The following is a 25,191-nucleotide window of genomic DNA, read 5'->3' on the forward strand; positions in this document are numbered from 1 at the left end:
TTTTTTTTCAAGCCAATCATACAACAATATAAACAACAAAGAATTATCATTAATTAAAAAAAAAAATTGTAATTACAAGGGCGAAAGACTGAGTTTCACAAAGGCCCCTTATTAAGTGTCAACCCATAAATAGCACTTAAAGACCACGTTTGTTAGGTGAGCTGCTGGTGGTAAAAAAGATACATCATCATGACAAAGAAAGCGAGGGGCCAAGATCAGTTTGTCTAATATCCGTATGAGCGTTCAGAGCAGCCTGCATTGCGACGTTGAATCAGTGGAAGTCATCTTAAATGAGTGTAGGCCTCGTGAGCATCCACTCAGTTCTAAAAAACTGTTCCCAACTGACCTCCACTACACATATCCAATATCTTTATTTTAAATAAATATCAGCTGTAAATCATCACAGTGGAGCAGCAGCAGCCATTAAAGGTGTAAATGAATAATTCAGATACTGGATTACAGCCGTCTTGCATCACCCCGACAATGCTCTGGCGCGATTATTGCATGCCTGATATGTTGCAGATAGCATCAGTTGATGTCGGAACGATTCTGGCTGCAACAGCTGCAATCGCTCTTGCCGCCGCGTTGCGCGGGTGAGGGCCGATCCAACGCACCCTTTCTCATGGTTATATCACAGGCAAATGTTAAGAACTCAGGAATCTGTTCAACAGGAAAAAATAACTGTTTGTTGTTATTTTTTCAAGCTTACCTTTGGTGGCTCCCGCAGCTCCAAGATGGTAGATGGCCCCGAGGACAAGCCAGAGGGCCCTCTGCTCGTCGCCGCTGATCCCCAGGACCTTCATGGCTGCCTGCAGCTTGGAGAACTGCTGAGTGGCCCGCTGCTTGTCCTCCGGCTGGCAGGTGGCACAAACACTCACAGTCACCATCGCTGACCTTGTCTGATTTGCACCGTTCATTATGTTGAGTGGCAAAAGAGGTTCCGCCACCTTTTAATACTCGTGTTCTAATAGCAATTTAAAGGCCAAATGAGTGAAATTTACCATCATCTAGTGTGCAGAAATTGTAATGCAAGGAATTGTAATGCTAATCCCTGTTGTCTCCCATTTTCCTTTCTTCCGTTCTGTTCATTTCCATTTTCATCCCAATAGAACCCTTTAAATGTTACACGCTGGGCCTTTAAGTGCTTGCTAGGAACCAAACATTAGTCTGATTTAATGACATATCTGTTAAAATGTTAATTTGGCAAATGGGTGGAGGCAACAAAGATGCCAATAATTAGAATATGTTGAGCGCGCAGTACAAAGTTAAATGAGCTGAGCAGTTATAAATGTCAGTTGGCCTTTATTGTGTTGTGTAAATTGAATGTGGGATAAATTATTTCAGCGCGAGATCTGGAATTGCTGTTGCTACTGCTCCATTATTCCAGCATGTGCTCTGGCAATAACAGCATCTACATCTGCATTAAAATGCAAACAACCTTGCTTGTTTTTCTCCATTGTGGTGGCGCAAAAACAGGACACAAACAAACAGGGACCTGCCTTTGTCTGAGGTGCAATTCTGAATGCGTTGTTTTCAGCAAAGTGGTTCAGGTGCAGCTCATTCCTGAAAGAGAGTCGAGGATGCGGAGGACAAAACAACTGTCATGTCCACTACAGGCTGTCAAATCAAATGTGCAGGGAAGCAGTGATGTTTCATTACAACAAATCATCTTTCTTTTTTTTTCTTTTCTTTTTTTCAATTCGCTGGTACTCAGTGTTAGTGACAATAGTGATGTGTTCCAAACCTGAGGGAACTTTCCACTCCTGCTACCAGGTAGTAAAAGACATTGAAGGTGGTCTCTCCCTCCGGCCTTCTGCTCACCCTCATTTTCTCCAGGAGCATTGTCTGCCAGGCCACAGCAGAGCAGGATGTTAGCAGGATTTACATGTATTTCCAGCACAGCCAGTATTTTTACTAACGGTCCCACATTAATGCACAAAGACCATTTACCAATGATTTCAATCTATGGTGTGTGTGTATATTATCCTACCATTTCTGTTGCTTACTTCACGCACTTTCTGAGAAGTGAAATGCACCAGTCTGGAAATCTGCTCTTTGTGATGTCACAAAGGGCATGTTACCTTTCCCCTGGTAGCGACAACACTCTGCTAGGTGTCCGATGGTCCACCCTCTGTAACTCACTCATGCCTGCATTGTTTTTGTTTCCTTCCAAACTTGCGGAAGGTACAACAAAGCAGTTTTAGCAGGAAGCTAAAACCTAGCAATTAAACGGGGGGCTAAATCTTTTTTCTGCTGATTTAGTTGTTTTTTTTTATAACAAGCTTTTGGAGGGGTTAAAAAAAAAAACAATCTGAAAGTGTGTATGATAAGGGGCCTTGAAAAACATAATCAACCTCACGTATGGCTTTGGGAGTCTCGCACCAATGGTATTAATACAAAAAAGCCTTGTGTTTACCTGGATGGAAGCTGAGGTCACCATCCCAGTCTGGTCAAAGTCCAAAGAAACAACATGGGAGAAGCGACTGGCATTGCCGTTCATGCAGGTGGAGGAGTTCCCAAAAGCCTCCAGAATGGTGTAGACTGCCTGCCATTTCTCCACTGCACACAACATGGAGAGCGTCAAGCTAGAAAGAAAACGCCCCTGAGAGCCTTTCACCTCGTATCCTGGGCCTGCTTCAAAACATACCTGAGAAGGTTTTGTTGGCGCTGCCAGCGACGGTCAGCAGGTACTGGATGATGTGCTGGCAGTTGGTGGTCTTGCCGCTTCCGCTTTTGCCCAGCAGGACGATGGACTGGTCTTGACGAGTGGTCAGAAGGTTCCTGTAGGCGGCCTGGGCCATGCTGTAAATGTGAGGGGCCGTGTCCTCCCTTCTGCATCCTTTGAACATCTGCATCACCTGAGGGGAATTTCAAGAGGCGAGGGGAGCGGAATCAGGAGGAGGAGGTTAAACAGGCGTTCTCGCTCCCTGAATTGACTCGGACTGGGTGATTTGCATGCCCAGGCTGCCACGATACCTTTTCAGAGTACATGGAGGGGGCGCTAATGGGGTTAATGACCACCATGTTGGGCCCGGCGTGGGTGTGCACCAGGTTACCGCCATAGCGCTGCCTCAGGGAGTGCATCACGCTCGACTCGTTGAGATACTGCAGCGAGGCCAGGTCCTCCACGCGGTCGAAGGCGGGCGGGTTTGCCTGGAGTTGGGAAGTCAGGAGCGGTCACTCACTCACTCACACACACACACACGCGCACGCATACACACACACACACACACACACACACGTCTGCCTCATCCGTAATTGATGAGGCACCGGAGCTGATCTGATGATTAAATACCTTCTCCACATCATCCTCGTCCACATCCAATAAAGATCCGTCACTCTCCAGGCGGATTTTCACCTTCCCATCTGGCATGCCGCCTGGCTCCGTCTTCAGGAGGGTCGCTGCATCACAAACACACCGAGTGCGCGGAGTTAATTTATCACGACACGTGATCTCGATCCTGGGAGCAAACGCTTTTCTTATCTTGCGCGCATGATAATGAGCGGCGGTTGTACCGCGAGTAATAAGCTTCAATAAAAACTAAACAAGCAGCATCGGAATCAGTCTCCCGGATGCGTTAGGCAGTCTAGTCAGGTGCTGCCTGGAATCCAAAGCAGTTCTTTTTAGCCGCCCTCTCCTTGGGGCCCTGCCGCGCTTTAAGAATCTGAAAAGCGCTTCCCAGAAACAAACAGAGCAGCGCTGGCAGCGCAGGCAGTTGAGTTGACTTCACAGATGTGCAGGCACAAGGCTTTGATGCTGAGATTTAAGAGCATAGGTTTGTTCTCACCCATGGAGAATCCATCCTTGTGCACAAGCCATACTTTCTCCGTGTGATACCAGGCTTTCTCGGCTTTTATCTGCTCCTCGGTCTTGCCCTGGAAGAGAAAAACGCGCAGTCACAAATTCAAGTTGTCCCACTGTCTGTCTTCTGCAAGGATCCCATGTAAATGACACGACCACAAGAAAAGGTTGTTATGAAGTTCAGAGCAATGAGACACACTAAGGCACAACAGGAGTAATATAATTATTGACCAGGGAACAACGAGTCTTAGAATAAAGTTAGAGATCTACTTTAACGCCACTTTTGGAGGCCACAAAGAATCTGCTTTATTAATGATTATATTTTAAGAAAATATATTTTACAGGCATATCCACGCTATGTTATTGATTTAAGGGAGATAAACATGGAGAAACACCTCAAAGATGTTTGACAAAACTCTGAAAAGCGCACCTGAAATGCGTTCCATTCCTTTATGATCATCTTTAATTTGACCTTCCCTAAGATTTTGAGTGCATATTTACCTGTTCAGTGTTTCCGAACATATTGCAGAACATGCTGCTGTCTAACGAGGTTGTCAACGGCAACAATCACAATTGTCTTTCAGTCTGATCTGTGATTGCTGACAACTAAATATTCTGCATTGGTGGCAGCTTCTGTTTAAACAGTTTTTTTCAAACAGAGCTGAATCACAACTGCTGGTCTTATTTCATGTATGAATCAGGTGGCGGCCATGTCCCACGTGATACATACTGTATACCCACCGATTATCTGTGTCCCGAGTCAACGTGCACCAGTGCCAGTTGGCCGCTAGTCAGTCATTGTGAGTGCAGCAGTGCTGAGCATCAGTGAATTTACAAAGGTCTGTTTGGATTCATCTCATCCAAACGTCAGGGGCCACAGGAAGTCAAAGGCATGGGTCTACTGTAAGTCACACCACAACACCTATGGCTACAAGGTATACAGAACCTGTGGGTGGGTGCATGTGGCTCTCTAGCTACTCAACCACTGCCCAGCACCACTTTTACTAGCTCATCACACAGCAAAAAACACAGACACACGTCACTCTGATGGGCAGCGGGGAGGCAACCAGAGCTACAATCAGACTGCGGTCAGACCTTAGCCGCAGCCTTGTGCGCTGCCTGAAGGATGGCCACAGGGTCTTCAACTGGCTGGAATCATATCAGAGAGGAGCACAAGTCAACATAGGCATCAGTGTTTTTAATGACGTAAAGTGAATAATTCAACGTCCAACTGTGGGTCTGAAGTTCACCATGCAGGTCACAAATAAACACACAACAGTGAGCCAAGCAGCAGTTATTTTAGTTGAGAAGCAATGGGTCCTTTAAACAGTGTTGATTCAAACTTGATTGTGTCTTGAAAATTCTGTTGCATATCAGAGAGTTGGTCAGGAGGAAAAGTTCATTTGAGTTGCAACAGTTCACAAGATTTGTTTTAAACAGCAGCATAACAATGCAAAAGAAAAATCCTCACAAAACAAGTCGTAATGACAGTCAGTTTAGAAGTGGCAATATTAATGCACAAAGCTGCAAGAACTTCTTAATGTAGTTTTTCGCTTCACACAGCAAGAATACGATTACAAGCGGAGGCATAAATGCAGGGTGCAATGCAGCGAGCCATAAGACAAGATTACAACCATATTGTGTTTTATATAATAATAAAAATGCAAAACATTGTCCTGTCCATGAGAAATGCCTCTTACAAATCATACAGCACAAGAATCAAAGACAAACAAGAAAAGGACCTCAACACTGCATGCAGTGCCACAGTGAAGCTATTATGAAATCTCCCTGTGCCTGCTCAAGAATCCCTGACCCAACTTTAGGGACTGCTGGTGTATGTCACTTTGCATTATCATTCCAGGCGCGCGAACCCACAATGAACCGCTGAGAACAGACGGAGGGGGACAAAGTGGGAAGACAAAGCAAAGCACTGCAGGCTCAAGGTCAGTAGAGGGGATCAAACCAACCAACACGCCGCAGGCGAGGGAACGCAGCAGGTGGGCAAAGGAAGGCTGTGTACCTGAGAGGATTTGTGGGCCCTGGCGCTCTGGCAGCAAAAACAGCAAACAGGGCAGCAGCGAGTTAGCATCCAGCGACCCGCAGAGGGGCAGAAGTAGAGGCATGAGACACATGGGAACCAAGCATGACAACAGCATTGAAAGAAGTGCCTCCAATGGCGTTGTTAGGGTGGACGCTAGCATTTCATTTCACCAATTTCTTTATGTCAATCCACTTTGAGGGTGGCCCCACTATATCAGTGTATTAGCGTCAGAGACATTCAGGTTTGTGCGGTTGACAATTAAACCAAAGTAAGAGAGAGAGAGAGAGAGAGAGAGAGAGAGAGAGAGGGAGAGAGAGAGAGAGAGAGAGAGAGAAGAAAGTAATACAAAATTTATTTAAGCTAGTAGCTGCTAGCTCAGATAATCCCACCATCAAACAAATATTGTACTGTCAACTCACAACTTCCACAAAGTAATAAATAGTCACTGAGGCTGACAACATTGATTCAAGTGACGTGATATTGATTAACCTGCCAAATAGCCTACTAACTACTGACACTGCTCATTGACGCTGATGTGATAGATTAGCATGCTACTCTGCTGCTGCTGTTTTCTCCGGTGACCTGTCATGTTATTGCTTTTTTGTCGTTGTTTTGTGTTTGAAATAAGAGCTGCCAGCTGTAATGCCATAGCTTTGGCTACACCTGACATGTGCAAACGAAACAGAATCGCACGGAGGGGTGACAGTAGCGGGGTTGAGTTACATCTTTGCCATCAATGGTGAAGATCCTCATCACACGCTTGTGGTCTTCCTCGCTCGGGATCAGTTTGGCTGCCTATTTTTGGATTGCATGATGGACAGTGGGTTATAAGTTGCCAAAAACAATCTCAAGGATCCAGAGTTATTTGCCAAAAACGCTGAAAAAACTGTCAACTATGCAGGTCGCACACACTCACACAATCCAATCATGCCTGTTTTAATGCCACACACCTCTTGATTTGCTGCAGGTTGGGCCTGGGACTGTGCAACAAGGGACGGCTTACCACTAGGGGCAGCAGGGGGGCAGGGGTTCTCCTTCACCTTAACATTATATGTATAGAAACATTTTAGTACAGGCTTTCAAGCACATAAACAGAAACAACAAAGCCAATGAGACTGAGGTTCCGTCTCAATGTATTTTCCTTTTAACTCTGGGTGCACACATGCGACACAACTTCGCAGGGGGATTCCTGCCGTCCAATCCAATTTTCCAATTAATTCAACCAGGAAATGAGTAAGGAGAAAACAACCATAAGAGAAAACAGATCATTAAGCACCGTGGCAGAAGAATAATGGTTCAAGGCTGCTGTTTGTCACTGGTTTCTTAAGCAACAATCTGCTGCAAGTAATGAAATCATTGAGCCTCGCCCCAGCTGAATTCAGAACACAGCTGCATTCAGGCAGAGTGGGAGCAGCATCTGAAATGTAATCATCAGACTCTGTCACTTTTTGCTTCCTATTTGTATGCAGGCATCGCACACAGGATCGATATTCGCCAGCTTCATATCTGCTGCAGTTGGAATCTAAATTATAGTCGTAGTATCGGCTGTGTGTAGAAACTATTTTTCAAAATATAGTTAGGAGATAGCCTGATTGTATCTCAGAATGGCTAACGTCTCACACCAAGAAATTGTTTACCTCTTTATTTTGTTTATTTGACTCTCCAATTAAAATAGAAATGTGAAATTGCAGCATTCAGCTTTGGAGCGCTAAATCTCTCTTTACAGCAATCAACAAAACAAGTGTGTCTCCAAGAGAAAGATGTTCCAGTCTTTTGCCGAACACCCAACTGACCGGCAAACTGCAGACAACAGCGAATCGTGTTTTGACATTCCAAATGCCAGTAACACTAAACATCGAAGGTCAGCGAGCAACAGTCACCTTCTGGTTTTGTCAAAAAGGAAGCTAATTATTAGATGTTGGATATTATAGCTGGCTTCCACCAGGGGGCTGACAACATGAAGGCACAATGTCTCTGAATTAATAATGAGGGAATCCAGCAGCATTGAAAGGTTGATCTTTTCAGCACATATTAGCCTGTGCTAAATCAAATTATACATTTAATCACTCTGTTATGCTATTTGTAAAAGATCACCTTGCCTCTCTCGTTCACTCTACTTCTGGTTTTCTTTTAAGGGGAAATCATGAACAAATCACTACTTTGGTCCACTGAATTATGAATTCAACACCAAGACTTTTTCCCTGGAAATGCTCTCCAGTGCCAATGTCCATCTCGGTATCTGCAGCAGGCGGACCTGCACAAAGTGACAGTAATGAGGGGACGGCTCAGTGCTCATGGGCAACTCAATCCGAGCAGGCTCGCAGGGTGCAGGCAGCGAGTGCACTCTCACACACACTGATGAGGTGTGATCATGAGCTGGTCCGTGCACCCTTCCCTGCTCCACTCATTCGGACGGCCTTCATTATTTCAGGGCCAGTTTTTTGTTCAGGAGCCAAGAGTTTGACTTATTATTTTCTGAAAGGGAGTAAAAGTCCATTTGAGGCCTGCAGTTGTGTCAGGAAGTATATCTCAGAAGAGTTCCTTTAGGTTAACCTTGCACTCTGTTTGTCAACATGCTCCAATTAGAGTTTTAGGGGCAAGCATAAACTTTTCACACTCGGCAGTACCTCTGGTTTCTTCACGGCGACTGGACGAGGCTTGGGGATGAACCCTGCTGGGGGAGCCAGAGGGTCTGTCTTGGTGACAGGAATGAATCCCGGAGGTCTCGCTAGTGGATTCACCGGGCTGGATCTCCTGGGGATGAAACCTGGCGGAGGAGTCAACAGACTCTGCTTGGGTGCAGGTATGAATCCAGCAGGTGGGGCCAGAGGATCTGGTTTGGGTGCTGAAGGTGCGATGGGGTTTGACTTTGCTGGTGGAAGGTTGGCTGATGTGACCTCAGTGGATTTTTTTGCCTCGTCCTCCTCTTCCTCCTCTTCCTCCTCTACTTTCTCAGCCTCCTCCTGCTTTGCCTCTTCTTTCACCTCCTCCTTGCGGTCTTGGGTTCTGGTGCGAGGCCTGTGCTCTTTGGTTCGACCTCTGCCCATCAGGCTGGTCAGGCCCACGGAGATGTCGTCCTTGTCCACGTTTCCAGGTCTGGCTGCCTTCATCCCGGACTCTGCGGCTTTCGTGGCCTCTGGGACAACAGGCTGGCTCGGTGGTTCCGTCCCTGCGGGGATCACTCGCCGAACGACCCTCCTCACGACCCTCACCACCTTCTTACCGCCAGAAACCTGCTCCTCCCTGGATGAGTCCGGATTGAGCATGTCGCCGTTGCTGTCGAGCTCCTCAGCTGCTGATGATGCAGACGACTGGGCAACGACTGCAGTTTCCACACTGGGATTAGCAACTGCCTGAGCTGAGCTGGTATCTACATCAGGCTGGATACAAACAACACCGTGTGTGAATAGACAGGCAAAGAACGCCACAGCAGGTCCTCCGTTCAAAGAATAGATTGATAGAAATGGGAGAATTTCAAGTCTTGAAAACTCACTATGGTGCATTCAATCAGACCTGATCATTCAATGTCTTTCTTCAGCTCCAAGAATGGAGCTTGTTTAACATCACTATAAATGTAGGTTTACAACTCCCTGGCGTGGAAATGAGGAGTACTTCATCATGTTTATAATTAAACATGATTTATAGGCCATAAATGGTGAGACAGATGATGCTAAGTGTTTACAATCAGGTGATTGCAGTCCTGTTATGCTGTTTAATCTAGAAGATGATAAAAATCACTACAGGCATTATCTTACCACCTTAAGCAAGGTTCCATCATCAACAAACTGCAAAACAGGGCCACTCATTGTAGTGCTTGTAAGTTTGCTTGGAGGATAGAAATGATTATTTTCCTCATGTCCATGCTCTCTGGTCTAAACATCTTCAGCCTTTAGCTTGTAAAACATTGTCGGCATGATTAGTAGCCTGGTTGGAAGTCCAGATCTTGTCCAGTCTCACAACACACCAGCTGGTTAGTTTAATTAGCTCCCCAAAAGCAGACAAGCATAAGATGAAACTTACATCTGGCTTATTCTTAACGTTAACCTATAAAAGAGAGAGCAACAACACAGAGGAATCAAACCAAAGCATTCAGTGCCAAAGTTTTACCATCCTAACGAGGAAACACTATATAAATTTGACTAAAAAATGTTTAATAAGATCATGCAGGTATGAAGAGGGAGCAAAAAAAACAAAAGAAAAACTGTGAAAAGGAAGAGACTTCCCTTTTGCTCCCAGAATGAAAAGCGAGATTTGTACGCCATGGTGAAGGGCCAGGAGTCATGGGACGAGCTGGCGGGTGCCGAGTACAAGTGTTGGGAATAATGAGGGAATGAGAGTAAAAGCAGCGGCGTTCTGCAAAGTGTGATGGGAGAAGCAGTGGGAACTTGAGCTGTTCTGCACGCGACAGGGCAGTGAGACCATGCAGCACTGAGGACAGACAGGACACATGAAAGACATCATGAAATGGTGCACACAGTGGAAAGCATGAAAGGAGTCCCTATATTGTTATTGAACTTCCCACTAATCAGGAAAGTCCATCTTCTAGGTCTTTTCTTTGCACTAACTATATGAAAGCCTGTGCTAAAAACACATAGATCTGGAAATCAGCGCCCTTTGTGACATCACAAAGAGCATGGAATACCTCTCTCAGCTTAGTGACAAACACCCCCATCCAGGTTATTGTTCCCCCTTCTGACAACATCCCGTGTTTTTGTCCCATTCCAAATATGGACGACGGCGCTACAAAGCAGGAGTCTAAACCCCTGCATTTTGGCAGGAGGCTGCAAACAGTGGGCTAAATATGCTATTTTATAGGCATTAATAGAGTTTTCTATTATATGGCTGTGTTGTCCATTATTTAATACTGGAGTCCAGGTCATAAAAAAATACAAATCTTCTTATATGTAGACATTGCAGGACCAACACAGTGGGAGTTAGAATAAAGCTTTGAAACATGAGGGCCTTATTTTCAGGCAGTACACTGAAATGGTCGCACAGACAAACAACAAAACAACACAAAGTAAACCAAGCATCTTGCCAGCAAGAAACATTCAAACTATTAAAGCCAGCGATGCCTATGATCAAAATGATCCAAAGTGTAATAGTCATGCATCGGCTCCCTTCATGAACAGGCAGACACGGCTTGTATAACTCTTTATGGCTGTTTTTGAAACGTGAACGTGGTTCTTCCTGAGGAGCTGCATTCAAACTGCTGCGCAGCAACATGTTTCGCCATCGCCGCTTTCATCAGTCAACTACTATAAATAGTTTCAGCAGGAAAAAGAGGCCATTCTCAGGCGCCATGAGATCCCAGCTGGAACTGCTGCACTTGGCATGTGAGTACCCCCAACAGATCACACTGCCCACCAAACACACACACATACACTCAAAGCCCATTTACCTTCTCTCTAAGCTTGGTTAAACTTCCAGTATTTAGCTTTGGTTGCTGGAGCAGTGCGGCCTGGGTGGAGGCAGGGTGAGAACCAGGGGTCTGCGAGGAGCACACTACTCAACCCTACTGGGCGAGCGGGAGGACACCCCCGGTGGGCGGGGTCACAAGTCAGTTGGGCGCTGCTTCGGGGGGCCACTCTCCGCAGCCCAGGGAGTGGAGAGTGGGGAATGTGAGAGGAGGCGGGCAGGGAGATCGAAGGGGGACAGCTGCTGGGGACACTGGCAGCCTTTAAATAGAAGCTGCGCAACCACGTCAGTTGAGTCGCACACTCCGCCCACCCCAACCCCAACCCCCAGCCCAGGTCTGCTCCAGACAGGGAGTCTGTAACCCGGCGGCGCGCAAAACACTTTAAACCTAACCTTTGCACCTTGCAGAGGGCCTCGAAGGCCAACTATGCAATTAAGAGATCCAGAAACCTAAGAAAGCAATTTCATCTATCACCATCTAATAGCCTGGGCTGCCCATTGGTCTCCGCACTACAAGCTGGGTTTGAAATGTGGAAAACAGATCCCAAATGTGTTGGGTCTGTTTCACCGATCCGTATGTGAAGAGAATCACATTTAGAGAGAGAGCAGCGGCCTTTTCAAAACAAGAATAGCATCAGAACAACTTTCTTTCCACCACAGAGCTTACAAATGTCTTTTTTTCATCGGCTGTTGAGCAACTAACTAGCAGTCACCCCAGCATGCGACAGTGTGCCAGGAGGTGTCGGCAGGATGTACCTGAACTCTTGCCGGAGCCACTCAGGCGTAGCACTGAGAACTCTGTCTTCTTCTTTTCATGAAGAAATTATGATGTCCAAGATTGCAGTAACTTCTAGTTAATGTCGAACTGACCACATCCTGCATTCAATGGCAATATTACTATTATCATATTATTGCTACAGTAAGCACAAGCACTTCACTTCATTTATTTCTAAGCAAATTCTAAATATGGCTGTGTTGTACACACAGCCCAAAGGATGCAGCGGGTCAGACATGTTGTAGTCAGACCTGTTAATTAAACAACGTTACACTGGGAAAAAGAGGTTTAAGGGGCTGGTAGCAGTGGGACTGTGAACTGATCCATTACACCCAGAAGCTAAGCCATAATTAATTGACTATGGTGGCCTTTGATTTCAGATGGCTTTAATTTCACATGATGTCTCGTTTTCATTGAAGGTAAATTATACTGCAGCTCCACTATTAAAAAAAATATTCAAAGATGACATTAGGACGTCATGGCAGGTTACCAACTTATTTTTTGAACAGTTTGTTGAGGCTCTGCCGCTCCATGACTCCATGAATCTTAGCGGTGTTTTTCGGCCCATGTGTCATTGCACCCGCTACGCCACAAGAGGGAGCCATTAATCAATGATCGACTAAAGCGCACCTCTGACCTACATTTAATGTTCTCGTTTGTTCATTGATAAACAAGGTCAATAAAATTGGAAGGAACTAGCTGTACTTGCATTTCTTAACGCACGTGGTCTGAGAGAGTGCACTGTCCAGTATTTAACATCAAATTAAATATTGATTAAAAAAAAAAAAACATTCATAGCGTAATTTGAAGACAGAAAGTGCCACACAGAGAATTAATTGAAACAACAAACTAATGTTGAGACATCTAGACTTTAGTATTTGATACAGTGATGCAGTGAGTCTTTTCTTATTCTAAAATACACTCACATTACATCACCCGATTAAAACAATGGCCTAAGTCATTTTTTTTTCAAGTTTTTGGGAAAACACAAAAAGAGATGGGCAGCATTACCAAGAGATAATAAAGAGATAGAGATAAGAAAACTCATTTTCGTCAAAAAAATTATTTTTATTTTAATAGGGTGACGATTAGTTACTGCAGTGCAAGAAAAAAATATGCACTCATACTAAGTAATTTAGTTTAGCTTAATGTTAAATAAAACATATTTCACATATTATCACTCAGATTCAAAAAGAGCCACGCTTTTTGAATCCCGTGAGAAACTTACTAGGACAGAACATTGTGCTGGCTGTCGGCCTATATTTGGCCATTGCAGAACAAAGACAAAGGGCTCTACACCATAACCACAGTTAATTGTAGCCTTTGGAGAAATTCTGGGAAAATCTGACTTGAAGACATCACTCATAACATGACTGCACTTCCTGCACCGAGCAGGAGCTCAGGGGAGTCCGCTGTGGTTGGATCATATAATAAAATAACAGTTCATTGCTTAACTAGGAGCAAATCACCACCGTTTGGTTTGAAATAAAAACAACATAATGCTGTGAAGTCCAGCCACAGCAGGTGAGGCCCTCGTTAGAACTTAGAGACTCAACTGACCCTTTTGTAAAAAAAAACAATGAGGCACTGGTTCAAACGGGACGCAAGTGGAGGGCCGAAGAGGCTGTCGACCAGGCCATCAGCAGGCTGATGCACACAGAAATTGTTGGCAGGACACAATCAGGGAGACCGGGTGATTGAAGGGGTGGTCAGGAGTGGGTAGGAGCAGTACAAGGACAGAACGCTCAGCCAGCGGCAGCAAGGATGTTGGACAACCTGGGAGGGAGTGGTCAACAGGACCATCAAGTGGTCGGACATGCCTCAAGCAAGGTTAAGTTTCCTCATTCGGGCCACCTACGACACCCTTCTCACCCCCAGCAATATGAGTCGGTGGTCCGGCTCTGAGGAAATTTGTCATCTGTACAACGCTTCAAACCCAAGTCTACAGCACATCCTGTCCAGTTGCAAGACAGCTTTGGCTCAGGGTTGGTACAGGTGGCAGCACGACCAGGTCCTGCTGAAGCTGGCAGAAGTCCTTGAGGCACGAAGGCTGGAAGCGGCCAAAGACCATCCTTCAACAGCACAGAAGCTGATCCATTTTGTTGGACAAGACGCACAGGCTCAGAACTTCACCCAGAGGGAGAGAAGATCAACACCTGAAGGTGACTGGAACTCAAGAGTGGGTCTTGATTGGCAGCTCAAGTTCCCTCCAGAGATAACCACGACCTCTCTGAGACCAGACAGCATCCTGAGGTCCCCCTCAAAGCAATGATCCTGGCAGAGCTCACAGTCCCTTAGGAGGGAGGAGTGGAGGCAGCTTTTGAAAAGAAGAAGGAGAAATACGCCAAGCAGGCAGCTGTGTGTCGAGAGGCAGGGTGGTCAATAGTTTTCTGCACTGTGGAGGTAGGCAGTTTATTGGTACGTCTATCCAGCGCCTCCTGAGGAACATAGGAGTGACCGGGCCAAAGTTGAAGAAGGCATCCAAGGACTTGGCAGAGGAGGCGGAAAGAGTCAGTTTCTGGCTGAGAAGGAAGGACATGTCGAGGGGAAAATAAGGGGATAGCTGCAGGGGACGGCAGGGAGACGTCCCTGCTGTTGCTCCACCACCGTGAGATGTTCCGGGAATAATGGAGCAAAACATCAATGAAGGGTGGCTCCCAGCTGATGACCTTGCAACTACCCCACTGGCAACGTCTCAGGTGCGTCAGGTAGCCCTTACCTGTGCTTTCATCCTTAACAGGATCAATAAATCATTTTGATTCAGAATGTGACTTGTAGTCAAATTTGTGATGAAGATCAGAAATTCTAAAATATAAAAATGTTACAAAAATAAAAACAGGGAATGGCACTTTAAGTCGTGCCCCTTTAGTGAACCGTATCTGCACTAGTCCTGCCTCTTCCTAATCCACGCCCTCGCTAATACTGTCTGCAACTGTCAAGTCACCCAAGCTGAAAAGGCAGTGACGTGATTTTATCAGGCAACCCGGGGAGAAGATTAAACCATTCGCTAATTTCCTAATGAGAAAATGAGTCTGGACTGCAATAGGAAGGAAGGAAGCACATGAATGAAAGATGGATGTGTCAAGTAGATTAGATTAGACTGTGACTGAAATAATATGAAAATGTATGAATACAAACTCCACAAAAATCAATCAACTGCAGCAGAACTTTAACAACAAATAAGAGTTGCATAATAGCAGGACAGTGGGGTGTCTGGTTATAGTGGCGTACTGTTCTTGGGAAATGTGGGCAATGACTGCCACCCAATGGACAAACTCTTCATCTGCTCACCTGTTATTCCTCTGAACATGCAATTGATGCTTTTTGTCACTCTTAATTAATAATATTCAGTTTTCCTGAAAGTTGAATTCCCAGGATAATATTTACTTGGAGAACTGGACTTGGCGAGGGGTTTCAACGGATAGTAATTTGCCTGTTTTGTCTCGCGATTGGAAACTATTTGGCACAGGAGGGCGGACAGTCGCAGAGGCAGGGGAAGATTACAGTGTATGTATTTTTCGGCAGTAACAGACCCTTTATTCACACTGCAGTGCTCCACTTACACAGCCAATTGCTTGTTTCTGAGAAAAATCCTGCCAGTAGTTAGTTAAGCTCTGAGAATTTCACCCTCCCAAACAGTAATACAAAACAAAAATCCCTCTAACCCTCTGACCACCAATAGGTATTACAATAAAACGTGCAAAAAGAAAGATGGAATCATGCTAATAGTAATATAATAGTCATTCTAATAATAATAGTAATCATTATAATTACTGTTAGTCATAGTAGTAGCAGTAGTAGTAGTAGTAGAATTAAGCTTAGAGTCTCGCGCACAATATACATAGGAGTGATTTAAATCACCAACTCGTCAAAGTATTTTAGATCACCCTCAAAATTCAGACAACATGCATGTGGCTTAGATACACCACGCTACAAATCAAACTGTGTTGCTGAGGTCTAGATCCAGAGTGTAGATCTCTTATTATAAACCACCTATAAATAGTCCAGTTGGTTTTAGGTCACGCTCACATGCACATTTTCTCTCTTTTTCTTTTTTAACCAAAGTGGCCTGTCTTGTGACGATCAGGAGCAGAATGTAGGACAAAGTAAAGAAACGGGTCTCTGTTTCCAATTTATGGGCACACTTTAAAATCAAAGTGATGTGGACAATGTCCGATGTATTGTCAAATCATTGGTGGGCCTGTTTCAGTGGTGTTTTTAGGTCAGAGGAGACATATGTTTCTAACAAGAAGTCAGCCCCACAGAATCACACTTGTAACATTGGCATCATTATCATTCTAACTGCCACTGCCTTAAGTCTCTGCTGTCTATAGTCTCCACTCTCCGGTTGTAAAACAGCCCCCCTGTGCAGAACACATTTTGCATCCTATGTCTGCCTTGACCCCGGTCACAACCCCCCAACCCCGCCCCCACGTGCTTTAAAAGAAAGGATTCTCAGCTACTTAATTAGCTGCCCAGCCTGTTAATGACTTATCAGGTCACCGTTCATGCGCCGCTTTGCGAAATAGATCTGTGTCTCACAACCAGGCCAGTGTCAGGGTTTACAGAGGAAAATGATGTTACTGACTTAAAAGTCCCACGTTTTAACCATTACCGTGTCTTTATTTTTCATCCCAGACTCCCGAGGAGGGGCCTGCAACATTAGTCAAACAAAAAAACCTTCAAAGACAGACTAGCCCTCTGTCGACAGCTTGGTGTTTAGATTCCTGCTGAAACTGTTACATAGACAGAAACAAGGTAGTCTCATAGGACCTAACAAAAACCTAGATGGGAGCTTTCTCACTAGGGCTATCAGTGTGGTGTCACTTCTCTTTAGTGACATCAAAAAGGGGGCACTTAGAAGAACGTGAGATGTGCTTTAGCCTTTGTGCAGATTCCATAGAGACACAAGAAACATCTATTATTGCTAGAAGACATTGGTTAAGTGAATTGTGCATAATATACAACCTTTCAACCCACAATATTGAAAGCTTGAATATGATTTGAATTAATGTATTAAAATGTATTACAATTGAGGCACGGTATTGCAGATGTACTATATAGACCCACCAGGACAACTGTTTCTATTGATTTTATTTTCATGCATGTGTTTCTTTGCAGTGTAGTAAATTCACTGTGGACAGGCAGAATCATACAAACGCACTGCGCCCACCCAAAGAAAATTGGAATGAGGGTTAGCGTAAAAAACCTCCTCCCACATCTGATTTGTCCCCCATCCAGCAGTTAAACAAGACGTGGCATTGCACACTTCCAGTCCAAAGCTCAAACCTCGTTAGACTAAAACCCTTACAACAGACCAAATTCTGGCGAATAAGTAGTTTAACTTGATGCCTCTCTACGTGTTGCACATGATTATCTGTAGGAAAAACCTGAATGGGCTGCTGGCCAAGTCTTCCAAGACCATATGGCCATGGTCTGCGGTGGTGTGTTTGGGGCCGTTGTTTCCGTCAGCGTCCCATTGTTTGGTGTCAAAGGAGCCGGGGGGGAGGGAAAGGGGGATTATATGTACACCAGAACACATTCGCGCTCTCAAAACACACACCAACAGACTCCCCCGAGCACAATAGCACATCACCAGTATCATTGCCGTTCCACCCACCATCAAGATGTTTTTAATCCACTTTACGTGGGCGCCAGATCTCACATTCAGATGAGACAAGTGCCAGAGTGAGACGTAAAAAAAGACGCTGGCACTGGTGGAGATGTCAACCTTGACCCAAAGCGTATTTTGTTTTAGATAAAATATTTCTGTTCAGTGCAAATACGTGTGTTGTTGTTGTTGTTGTTGTTGTTGTTGTTGTTGTTGTTGTTGTTGTTTAATACTGACAAAAAGTTAGTAGTGACAATAGTTGTTCAATATGGTTAAAAAGAAAAAAGTGCTGCAGTTAACGTTTCAATTGAGGTCTGCCAGATGACTGTAACTTTTGGTTCAACAGCTTATTACAAGAAGCATGATAACCTGTAGTCGTGTGACCATTGACCTTAAGATTTGAATTCAACACAATCTTGACCAGCTGTACATTAACTGGGCATTTTGATGGAGCTTTTAATTACTCATTCTAGATATGTTCTTTTTGTGTGAGTTTTTTTAATTATCCATCATGCAGGGCAACTTCAGTGAAGGTTTGGACGAAAAATAAAAATTTGAAAATGAATCAAATATTGGACCGCTTTTTAAAACAACTTGAGTGCCTGAGTGGTCTTAAGATTTCCTCTTCTCTTTGAAAGAGATGAATAGATGTTTTCGTAAACAGCTCTGTAGCTCTGGCAACTGAAGCCTTTCGAGCCCTGTGCGTGCCGGGGGTTGCTTGCAGTAACAACAGGGCAGGACTTACGTGTGAAGTGCTTCTGCGCTGGCCTTCTGCAGCCCTCAGCCAGCTGCGGTTCAGCTCGCTCAGCTCCAAAATTGTTTGCACCTTCAGCCGGACCATCTCCCCCGACTGACGGATCATCTCCACGATCTCGTCCCTGCTCTTGTTCTCCACGTTGACGCCGTTGATTTCCACCAACCTGTCCCCAGGGACCAAACCGGCCACCCGGTCCTTCGCCCCGGCACCTGGTTCCGCAAAGTGCACGACCCGGCGGCACACCTCCCCGTCGGGCTGCCTGTCCAGCATGGTGGTCCGTCGCAGAGAGAAGCCAAAATCCCCAGTGGGGCGGCGTTGGAGATCAAGCTCTCTTGGATCTGGTATTGGGGGAGGAACAACTAGCGGTAGCTGTAAATCAGCACCTGGGAAGGTCTTCTCCACCATCTCAGGAACGTGGGCCACGTCCGTTCCTTTCAGGCTTAGGTGGTCCTTGACAGAGGACGTGGTGCGGATGCGTCCAGGAAGATCGTAAGTGGCTGGACCATCTTCTTCTTTGATCTTGAGCGAAAAGGACACCCCCGAACTGACCTTAGCCAGCTCCCCAAACTTAGCCGCTCTCTCTTTTACGGAGCTGCGATGAAGCCCTACCTCAGATCCTCTTAGGTTTTCACCAGAGGTGCCACCATCGCCTTGGTCATTGTCATGCTCGAGGGTGTTGGAAAGGCGCTCAGCGTCCAGATCTGTAAGGTTGAGTTCCGTGTTGCTGGCCACCTTGATTGGGATTGGACTGGAGATCTCCAGCCTGCACCTGGGATCTCTCTTGGAGCTTCCTCGGTTGAGATGGAAGAAGCCCCTGCGGATGCTCATCTCCTCCAAGCTCTTGAGCTCAGCCTGCGACATTCGCTCTTTCTTTTCCTTCTTGTCTTTCTTTTCCTTCTTGCCTAATTCCTTTTCCTTTTCCTTCTCCTTATCTTTCTTCATGAGGTGGAACATGCTTGAGCTTTTCAGAGGCCTTTTGCCAACTTTTAGAGAAAAGGATGGTGAGAGGAACTCCTGGTGAGAGCATCTATTCTACATGTGCCGCGATCACACAACCTGTAAAAGATGTGAAGAAAAAAGAACAATTGGCAACATTTTTGCTCACTTTCCAAGCATGTGTGGTTGTTTCATCTTTGAATTCCATGTTGATGAAAGCTGCAAAAAATGCAAAAATTTCCCTTTCTGTAGTTTGCCAGTATGGTCATTGTTACTGACAAACAAAGAGGATCTTTGAAAAAAGCTAAAACTATTTTAATAGTCAAACCATTCATTGTTTAGGTGGTTTTCGCTGCTTCAATTAAGCCAAAGGTTATAAATTAATAATAAAATGCACAAAATGCTGGACAAACAGATTGAAGAATTAATTTGTCCCTGCTGCTATAGTCAATGGCAAATGACTTATGACATTCACCATTATTAATCAAAGAATGTATCAACAATAACTGATTACTGTAATTTGTTCACTGACTTTACTGTTTATATAACATTTGTCAGTATGGAGTGTTTGGTCTTTGTGTTTTTATATACCTCTGTTCATTACAACAAAGTTGCAGGTCATTGGAAAATAAAGATTTATTGACTTAACTTGGTTCAAAGGCCTTTTTTTAACCACTTGAGTGGCACTATGCAGATTTGCACTTGCAGGATGATGACAGATGTGCCAAAAACACAACAGATACAGTAAATCCTTCAAGATCCACCCTAATCCATATTTGGCCCTCTTTTTGAAATTCAAACCAAATGAATTTACTGTCAGCTGTTTTATAATGTGGGTTTATACTGGTTTAAAAAGGCCTGTCTGAGATGTCATGTGGCAAAAACAATGCCATATTCATCCAACTAAATTACACAAATAAAACACACAGAAGTAATTATATATTGCATGTCATCTTTCTCTGTTGTCAACGTAAAGCTATAAAAATGACACTAAATATTTCACCCTAATATAAAATAGATTAAGTATTTAACTTCTCTTTTCTATGAGTGTTCATCTGAGCCTGAGTTAAGTTGTCCCATTTACAGACACTTAGACAGCTGTGGCATTGCCAGTCTCTGTCAAAGTCATATGTTTTACGCGTGAATTAGTTTCGACACGAGAAAAAAGGTTATTAGCCCATGATGTTTGTTTTTTGGGTTTTGTTTTTTTTTTTTGTTTTTTTTTTTAACAAATCAGAGGTCAGAGGCTTGGTGGCTTATAAGCTGTCATTGTCAGTCAATTTTGAATACAGCACGTTTGGAAATTGTCTTTTAATAAATCAGAAGAAAACAATCGTACGTTATCTGGGACGCACGCATGGTGCAGCTATGTTTGCTCGACGGGTGGACCAGAGATCGGCCGCAATATCCCCTTTAAGCTGCTTTGCCCTCATTCTTTAGAACCGACGGCCTTTGGAGACACTTTTGGTAAATTGTAAACACGTCACTGATATGAAACCCTGTGCTGGATTGATGCGAGTTAGACATGACAATAACTTACCTGCGTTTGCAGCGTCGTCGTCTTTTGCCAAGTTTTCATCATTTCCTTCCCTGGTATTGACACTAGGTGCGAGGTATTACTTGTGTTGCCTTCAAATGCTCACCGGTAAAGTCCGACTTTAGAAACTACGCAGATGATGCACGCGTTGTTATTTCTAATTTGTTTCAATCTTAGAAATGGTAAAGAATTGGTATTTGACTGCTTTAGTATATCACAAGTCTTTATCTCTGTTAAGTCATTTTAATCTAATTTTGCAATAGATAAACCTGTTTATAGGCATATCATAAACTTTTTCTTTCTTTTTTTTGTTTTTATGTTCACGCATCTTGAACATCATGTGTGATAGTCTTTAAAGCTCTTGAAGATATATTTGACCTGTCCGATGCGTCCACAGGACGTTAGCGACGCTTTGCTATTGCCGCAAGTATTAATTCCTACAGTCCTCGAAGGTAGCATTATTGTAACCTGGACAGCAGTGACCCCTCCTGGTACGACAGCTTCCTGAGACGTTAAATGTGCAGGTACATGACAGAATATAACACAGTTAATAAGTACTGCTGCCTGTTTATTTTTTAAAGAGCTCAGCAACACACACCGTGCCTTTATTTAGAGATGTGACATAGTCTTTAAAGAACTTAAAGCAGCGTATTACATCAATGTTTATGTAAATCTATGTACTGCCATAATTCAGTCATTTTACACGCTTTGACAGTCTTACAAATTACACAAAATTTGAAAACACATCAGTGAAAGACTTTCAGTATGACGAAACATGTATACATGTTACATGTTTACAGTGACATTGTTTTAGTATTGTAACTTCACAAGTAAATAGGTGTTCAAATAATCACAGCAAACACGTTGATTTGAGTGTATTTACACAGACATTTTCATAAAATGCTGTGCTACATTAATATTAGCAATTCCGCTTCACAATACACTGAGCAAATGTAAAATTTCACTGGATGCAAAATCAAATAATTTCATAAAATGTGCGTATCCTAATGATAAGAAAGCTTGCATTCATTTGTGAGATTTAAAGGTCCCACATTATATCCATTGTCAGATCTTTTTCTATTCTTTATCCCAGATTCCAGTGGGGATGATCAATTATCCTGCAAAAAAACACAGATCTCCAAAAAGCAGTGTCTTCAGCCACCTGTTTACAGCCTCCTGCCAAATTTTCCAGTTATAGCTTCCTCCTAAAACTGATGATTGTTTAACCTCTCACATGTTTTGCATGAGAGGCAGAGCGTAGGGCAGACAGTTGACTGTGAGTGTTGTCATTACCTGGGGAAGGTGTTAGTGATGTGTCTTGAGGGATGTTCATTGACAGGCTAGAGATGTATAGAACTGTTAAAAAGTTTGAATTTGGCATAATATGGCACCTTTAAATCAAATACACCAAGTACATCAAATACTGTGAAATCCTGTGCATCATTTCCACAATCACTAACTTTAACAGTTTTCCTCAACTCATCCATCCTTGAAAAAAATGAAAACCAACCCAGTAGAGAAAAGGTCCAAATCATCTATAGCCATGACTTTTTGCCTCGTCCCATTTTGGCCATGTTATGCAGTCTTGTCTTAGTGCGTTCCTTCTCGTCTGGATTTCTCTTGGAAGTGCACTCCAGTGTAGAGTCTGTCTCGAAGGAGATGGCCGGTGCCTGACTGGGGACAGTGCTGCTCTTGTCCCGGGACATTGCAGAGGTGGCCTGCAGAACAACCCTGCCACGTAAGGAGTGTTTGAGCTCGAGCAGCAGCGGATTGCTGTCCGAATATAGTTCCACCTGACGCACAGGGTCTTGATCCGACCTACAGCACGTGCAGCACGCTGAGAACAACACCCTGAAAATATAAATCCAGCCGAGATAGTGCAGCTCCACAATGTTCAAGATGAAGCAGCCGAGACTGACACTGAACATGAAGTTGAGGAAAATGGTTTTCTCCGTAGCGCGAGACACGAAGCAGTCCGTTTTGGTTGGGCAGGGGTAGGTCTCACAGCGGAAAAGGTGGGGGACTTCAAATCCAAACAGGTAATACTGGCCAATGAGAAAGATTATCTCCATGATGGAGCGCAGCAGAACGTGGATGATGTAGATGAGCAGCACCTGGCTGGAGAGCTGCGTTGGGTCCTTCCCCACCTCTCTCATTTCCTCGTCCAGCTGGCTCCTCTCCTCACACTCATCCTCCTGGGAGCTCCACTCCTCGTTGGTATACACTCTGTTGTAAGGTCCACCAGATTCAAGCGTCGCTTCCTTATCTCCTCCCACGCGTTTCTCCCTCTCAAGTGAAGTGGCAGCCCTGGGCACGACAACAACCTTCTTGACGTCCAAGTTTTCATTCTTTGTGATTTTCTGCAGGACGTAGACAATGTAGAAGATGGAGGGCGTTGAGACGAGCACAATCTGGAAGACCCAGAAGCGCAAGTGTGAGACCGGAGCAAAGGTGTCGTAGCAGACGTTATTACATCCAGGCTGCAGGGTGTTGCAGGTAAACTTTGACTGCTCGTCGCTGTACACGGCATCCCCCACCAAGGCCACCAACAGGATGCGGAAGATGAGGAGCATCGTCAGCCATATCTTGCCGATGACGGTGGAATGGTTCTGAACCTCCGTTAGGAAGCGGCCAAGAATGGACCAGTCTCCCATTTCTGTAAAAAATACAATGGTTCCAAAGTTAGATTGATAAATATGTTTTTAAGTAACTCAACCAAAAGGTTGTTCAAATATCTCCAACATCTTCTCTTAAGGAGAAGATGTTGCAATGAATGAAGCTTCGAAGCAAATATCAAAGATACCAAAACACCAACAACAAAAATACCCCAAAAACTTTTTTTAGTTTTTTTACGACAATGAGTGATGGTAGCATTGCAATACATTCAATACATAAAATCATTTTTCATATGATAACAATCCGCGTCATATGACAAAATGGTGCGGGTAGATCAAAAGTCATCTGACTCAATGATTTTCCTGGTGTTTTTGTCTCCTGAAGGTGCTTACCTTTGGAGAGCCTTCCTTATTCACAGCTGGAAATGTATCAGAGGAAGCAATCTGCATAACTGTATTTTCAAGTGGAGCCCGTTGCGGGATGTTATCGTGTCTTTTGAGCTGGATGGGGGGAGAATGGGCTGACCACACATATTCCCCAACTCTAACTGAAACGTTCATTGCACTGTATGTGAATAAAGGCTTTCAATATACAGTGGGACAAAGATTGAAAAGTACAATGGGGGCACCTTTACTGAACAGCCATTCATGGGCGAGCAGAGTTCAAAGAACATACTGGAAAGAGTGTGGACAATACTGATTCCAGCATGGATCTGTGTCCACTTTAATTTCAGAGCTGAAACACAAGTCTGTTTTTTTCCAAAAGGATGCAATTCTGTCTTTTTCTTTGGTCTATGATATTATTGGGTGTCAGTATAGTGAGGGATTTCCAATTCACTGTTAATAGAAAAAAATCATTTCATCAACCTTTCCTTCATTATTTGAGATGTTGGTTGCTCTTGATTTTTTTTGACTGGAAAGACAATATTAACTTAACTCAGACTGTCATATGTAACAATGTAACAATGCACATGCAATTTTCCACCTGTTATTTGTGTTGGTTTATGTAACAAATGTTTTGTTTGTTTGTTTTTCTCCTTTTGCAAGAGAAAAACAAACAATAGCCAATATTGAAATAAGCCTTTTTTTTTTAATGTATATATATATATATATATATATATATATATATATATATATATATATATATATATATATATATATATATATATATATATATATATATATATATATATAGTTATTGAAATATTATATGGGGGAAATACAGACCTCAGGTCAGGCAGTGTACATGCTGAGCTGTATTATACAACATAGGGAAATTATGTATTAATTCACCATATCTGAGCATATGCTGTAGCTGTTCCACTGTTGTTGTTACCTTGCATCGTTTTACACTCGTGAAACCAGATGTCCAAAATATTTGTTTTATATGTAAAATGTGTAAATAAATATGTGTACAGATAAAACCAAAACATTTACGTGTCTTGCTTGCATCTAAAACAATCATGATGCCTTGTGATAATTAAAACACCACTCACAGAACGGATTTGACCGTTCATAGTACACTTTTCATCTCATTAGTCCATAACCATTTAGATATTTGCTGATGTAAACATAGGGCTGCACCAGGTTTTAGATAATGATTTATTGACATATCGCCTGTTCTTCAATGCGATGAAATGTCATGAGATTGTTAACTGCTTAACTCAAAGGGTTAAAGAAGAAGAAGAAAAAATGACCG

General features: G+C 43.8%; 2 protein-coding genes across 2 annotated transcripts in view; both read right to left on the reverse strand.

Moving 5' to 3' along the window:
* LOC142884576 (unconventional myosin-XVIIIa-like) overlaps window positions 1-20,953 on the reverse strand; it is a 62,788-nt gene extending 41,835 nt beyond the window's left edge. Inside the window, exons 1-13 of the mRNA XM_076020314.1 lie at window positions 20,881-20,953; window positions 18,393-19,460; window positions 6,794-6,883; window positions 6,567-6,638; window positions 4,898-4,951; window positions 3,789-3,876; window positions 3,296-3,402; window positions 2,977-3,153; window positions 2,648-2,858; window positions 2,417-2,559; window positions 1,745-1,845; window positions 1,500-1,563; window positions 710-854 (exon numbers count right to left, since the gene is read on the reverse strand). Of these exons, the coding sequence (XP_075876429.1) occupies window positions 710-854; window positions 1,500-1,563; window positions 1,745-1,845; window positions 2,417-2,559; window positions 2,648-2,858; window positions 2,977-3,153; window positions 3,296-3,402; window positions 3,789-3,876; window positions 4,898-4,951; window positions 6,567-6,638; window positions 6,794-6,883; window positions 18,393-19,358 (2,218 nt within the window). The 5' untranslated portion in view covers window positions 19,359-19,460; window positions 20,881-20,953. The remainder of the gene's footprint in view (window positions 1-709; window positions 855-1,499; window positions 1,564-1,744; window positions 1,846-2,416; window positions 2,560-2,647; window positions 2,859-2,976; window positions 3,154-3,295; window positions 3,403-3,788; window positions 3,877-4,897; window positions 4,952-6,566; window positions 6,639-6,793; window positions 6,884-18,392; window positions 19,461-20,880) is intronic.
* Window positions 20,954-21,053: 100 nt separating this feature from the next.
* On the reverse strand, window positions 21,054-23,627 carry LOC142884575 (gap junction delta-2 protein). The gene has a single exon (XM_076020313.1). The coding sequence runs from the start codon at window positions 23,529-23,531 to the stop codon at window positions 22,413-22,415; it is 1,119 nt and encodes a 372-aa protein (XP_075876428.1). The 5' UTR covers window positions 23,532-23,627; the 3' UTR covers window positions 21,054-22,412.
* Window positions 23,628-25,191: the final 1,564 nt, after the last annotated feature.

The sequence above is a fragment of the Nelusetta ayraudi genome, unplaced genomic scaffold, assembly GCF_046127955.1.
Source record: "Nelusetta ayraudi isolate G7.1 ecotype Tasmania unplaced genomic scaffold, CSIRO-AGI_Nayr_v1 ptg000011l, whole genome shotgun sequence".
Classification (NCBI taxonomy): Eukaryota; Metazoa; Chordata; class Actinopteri; order Tetraodontiformes; family Monacanthidae; genus Nelusetta; species Nelusetta ayraudi.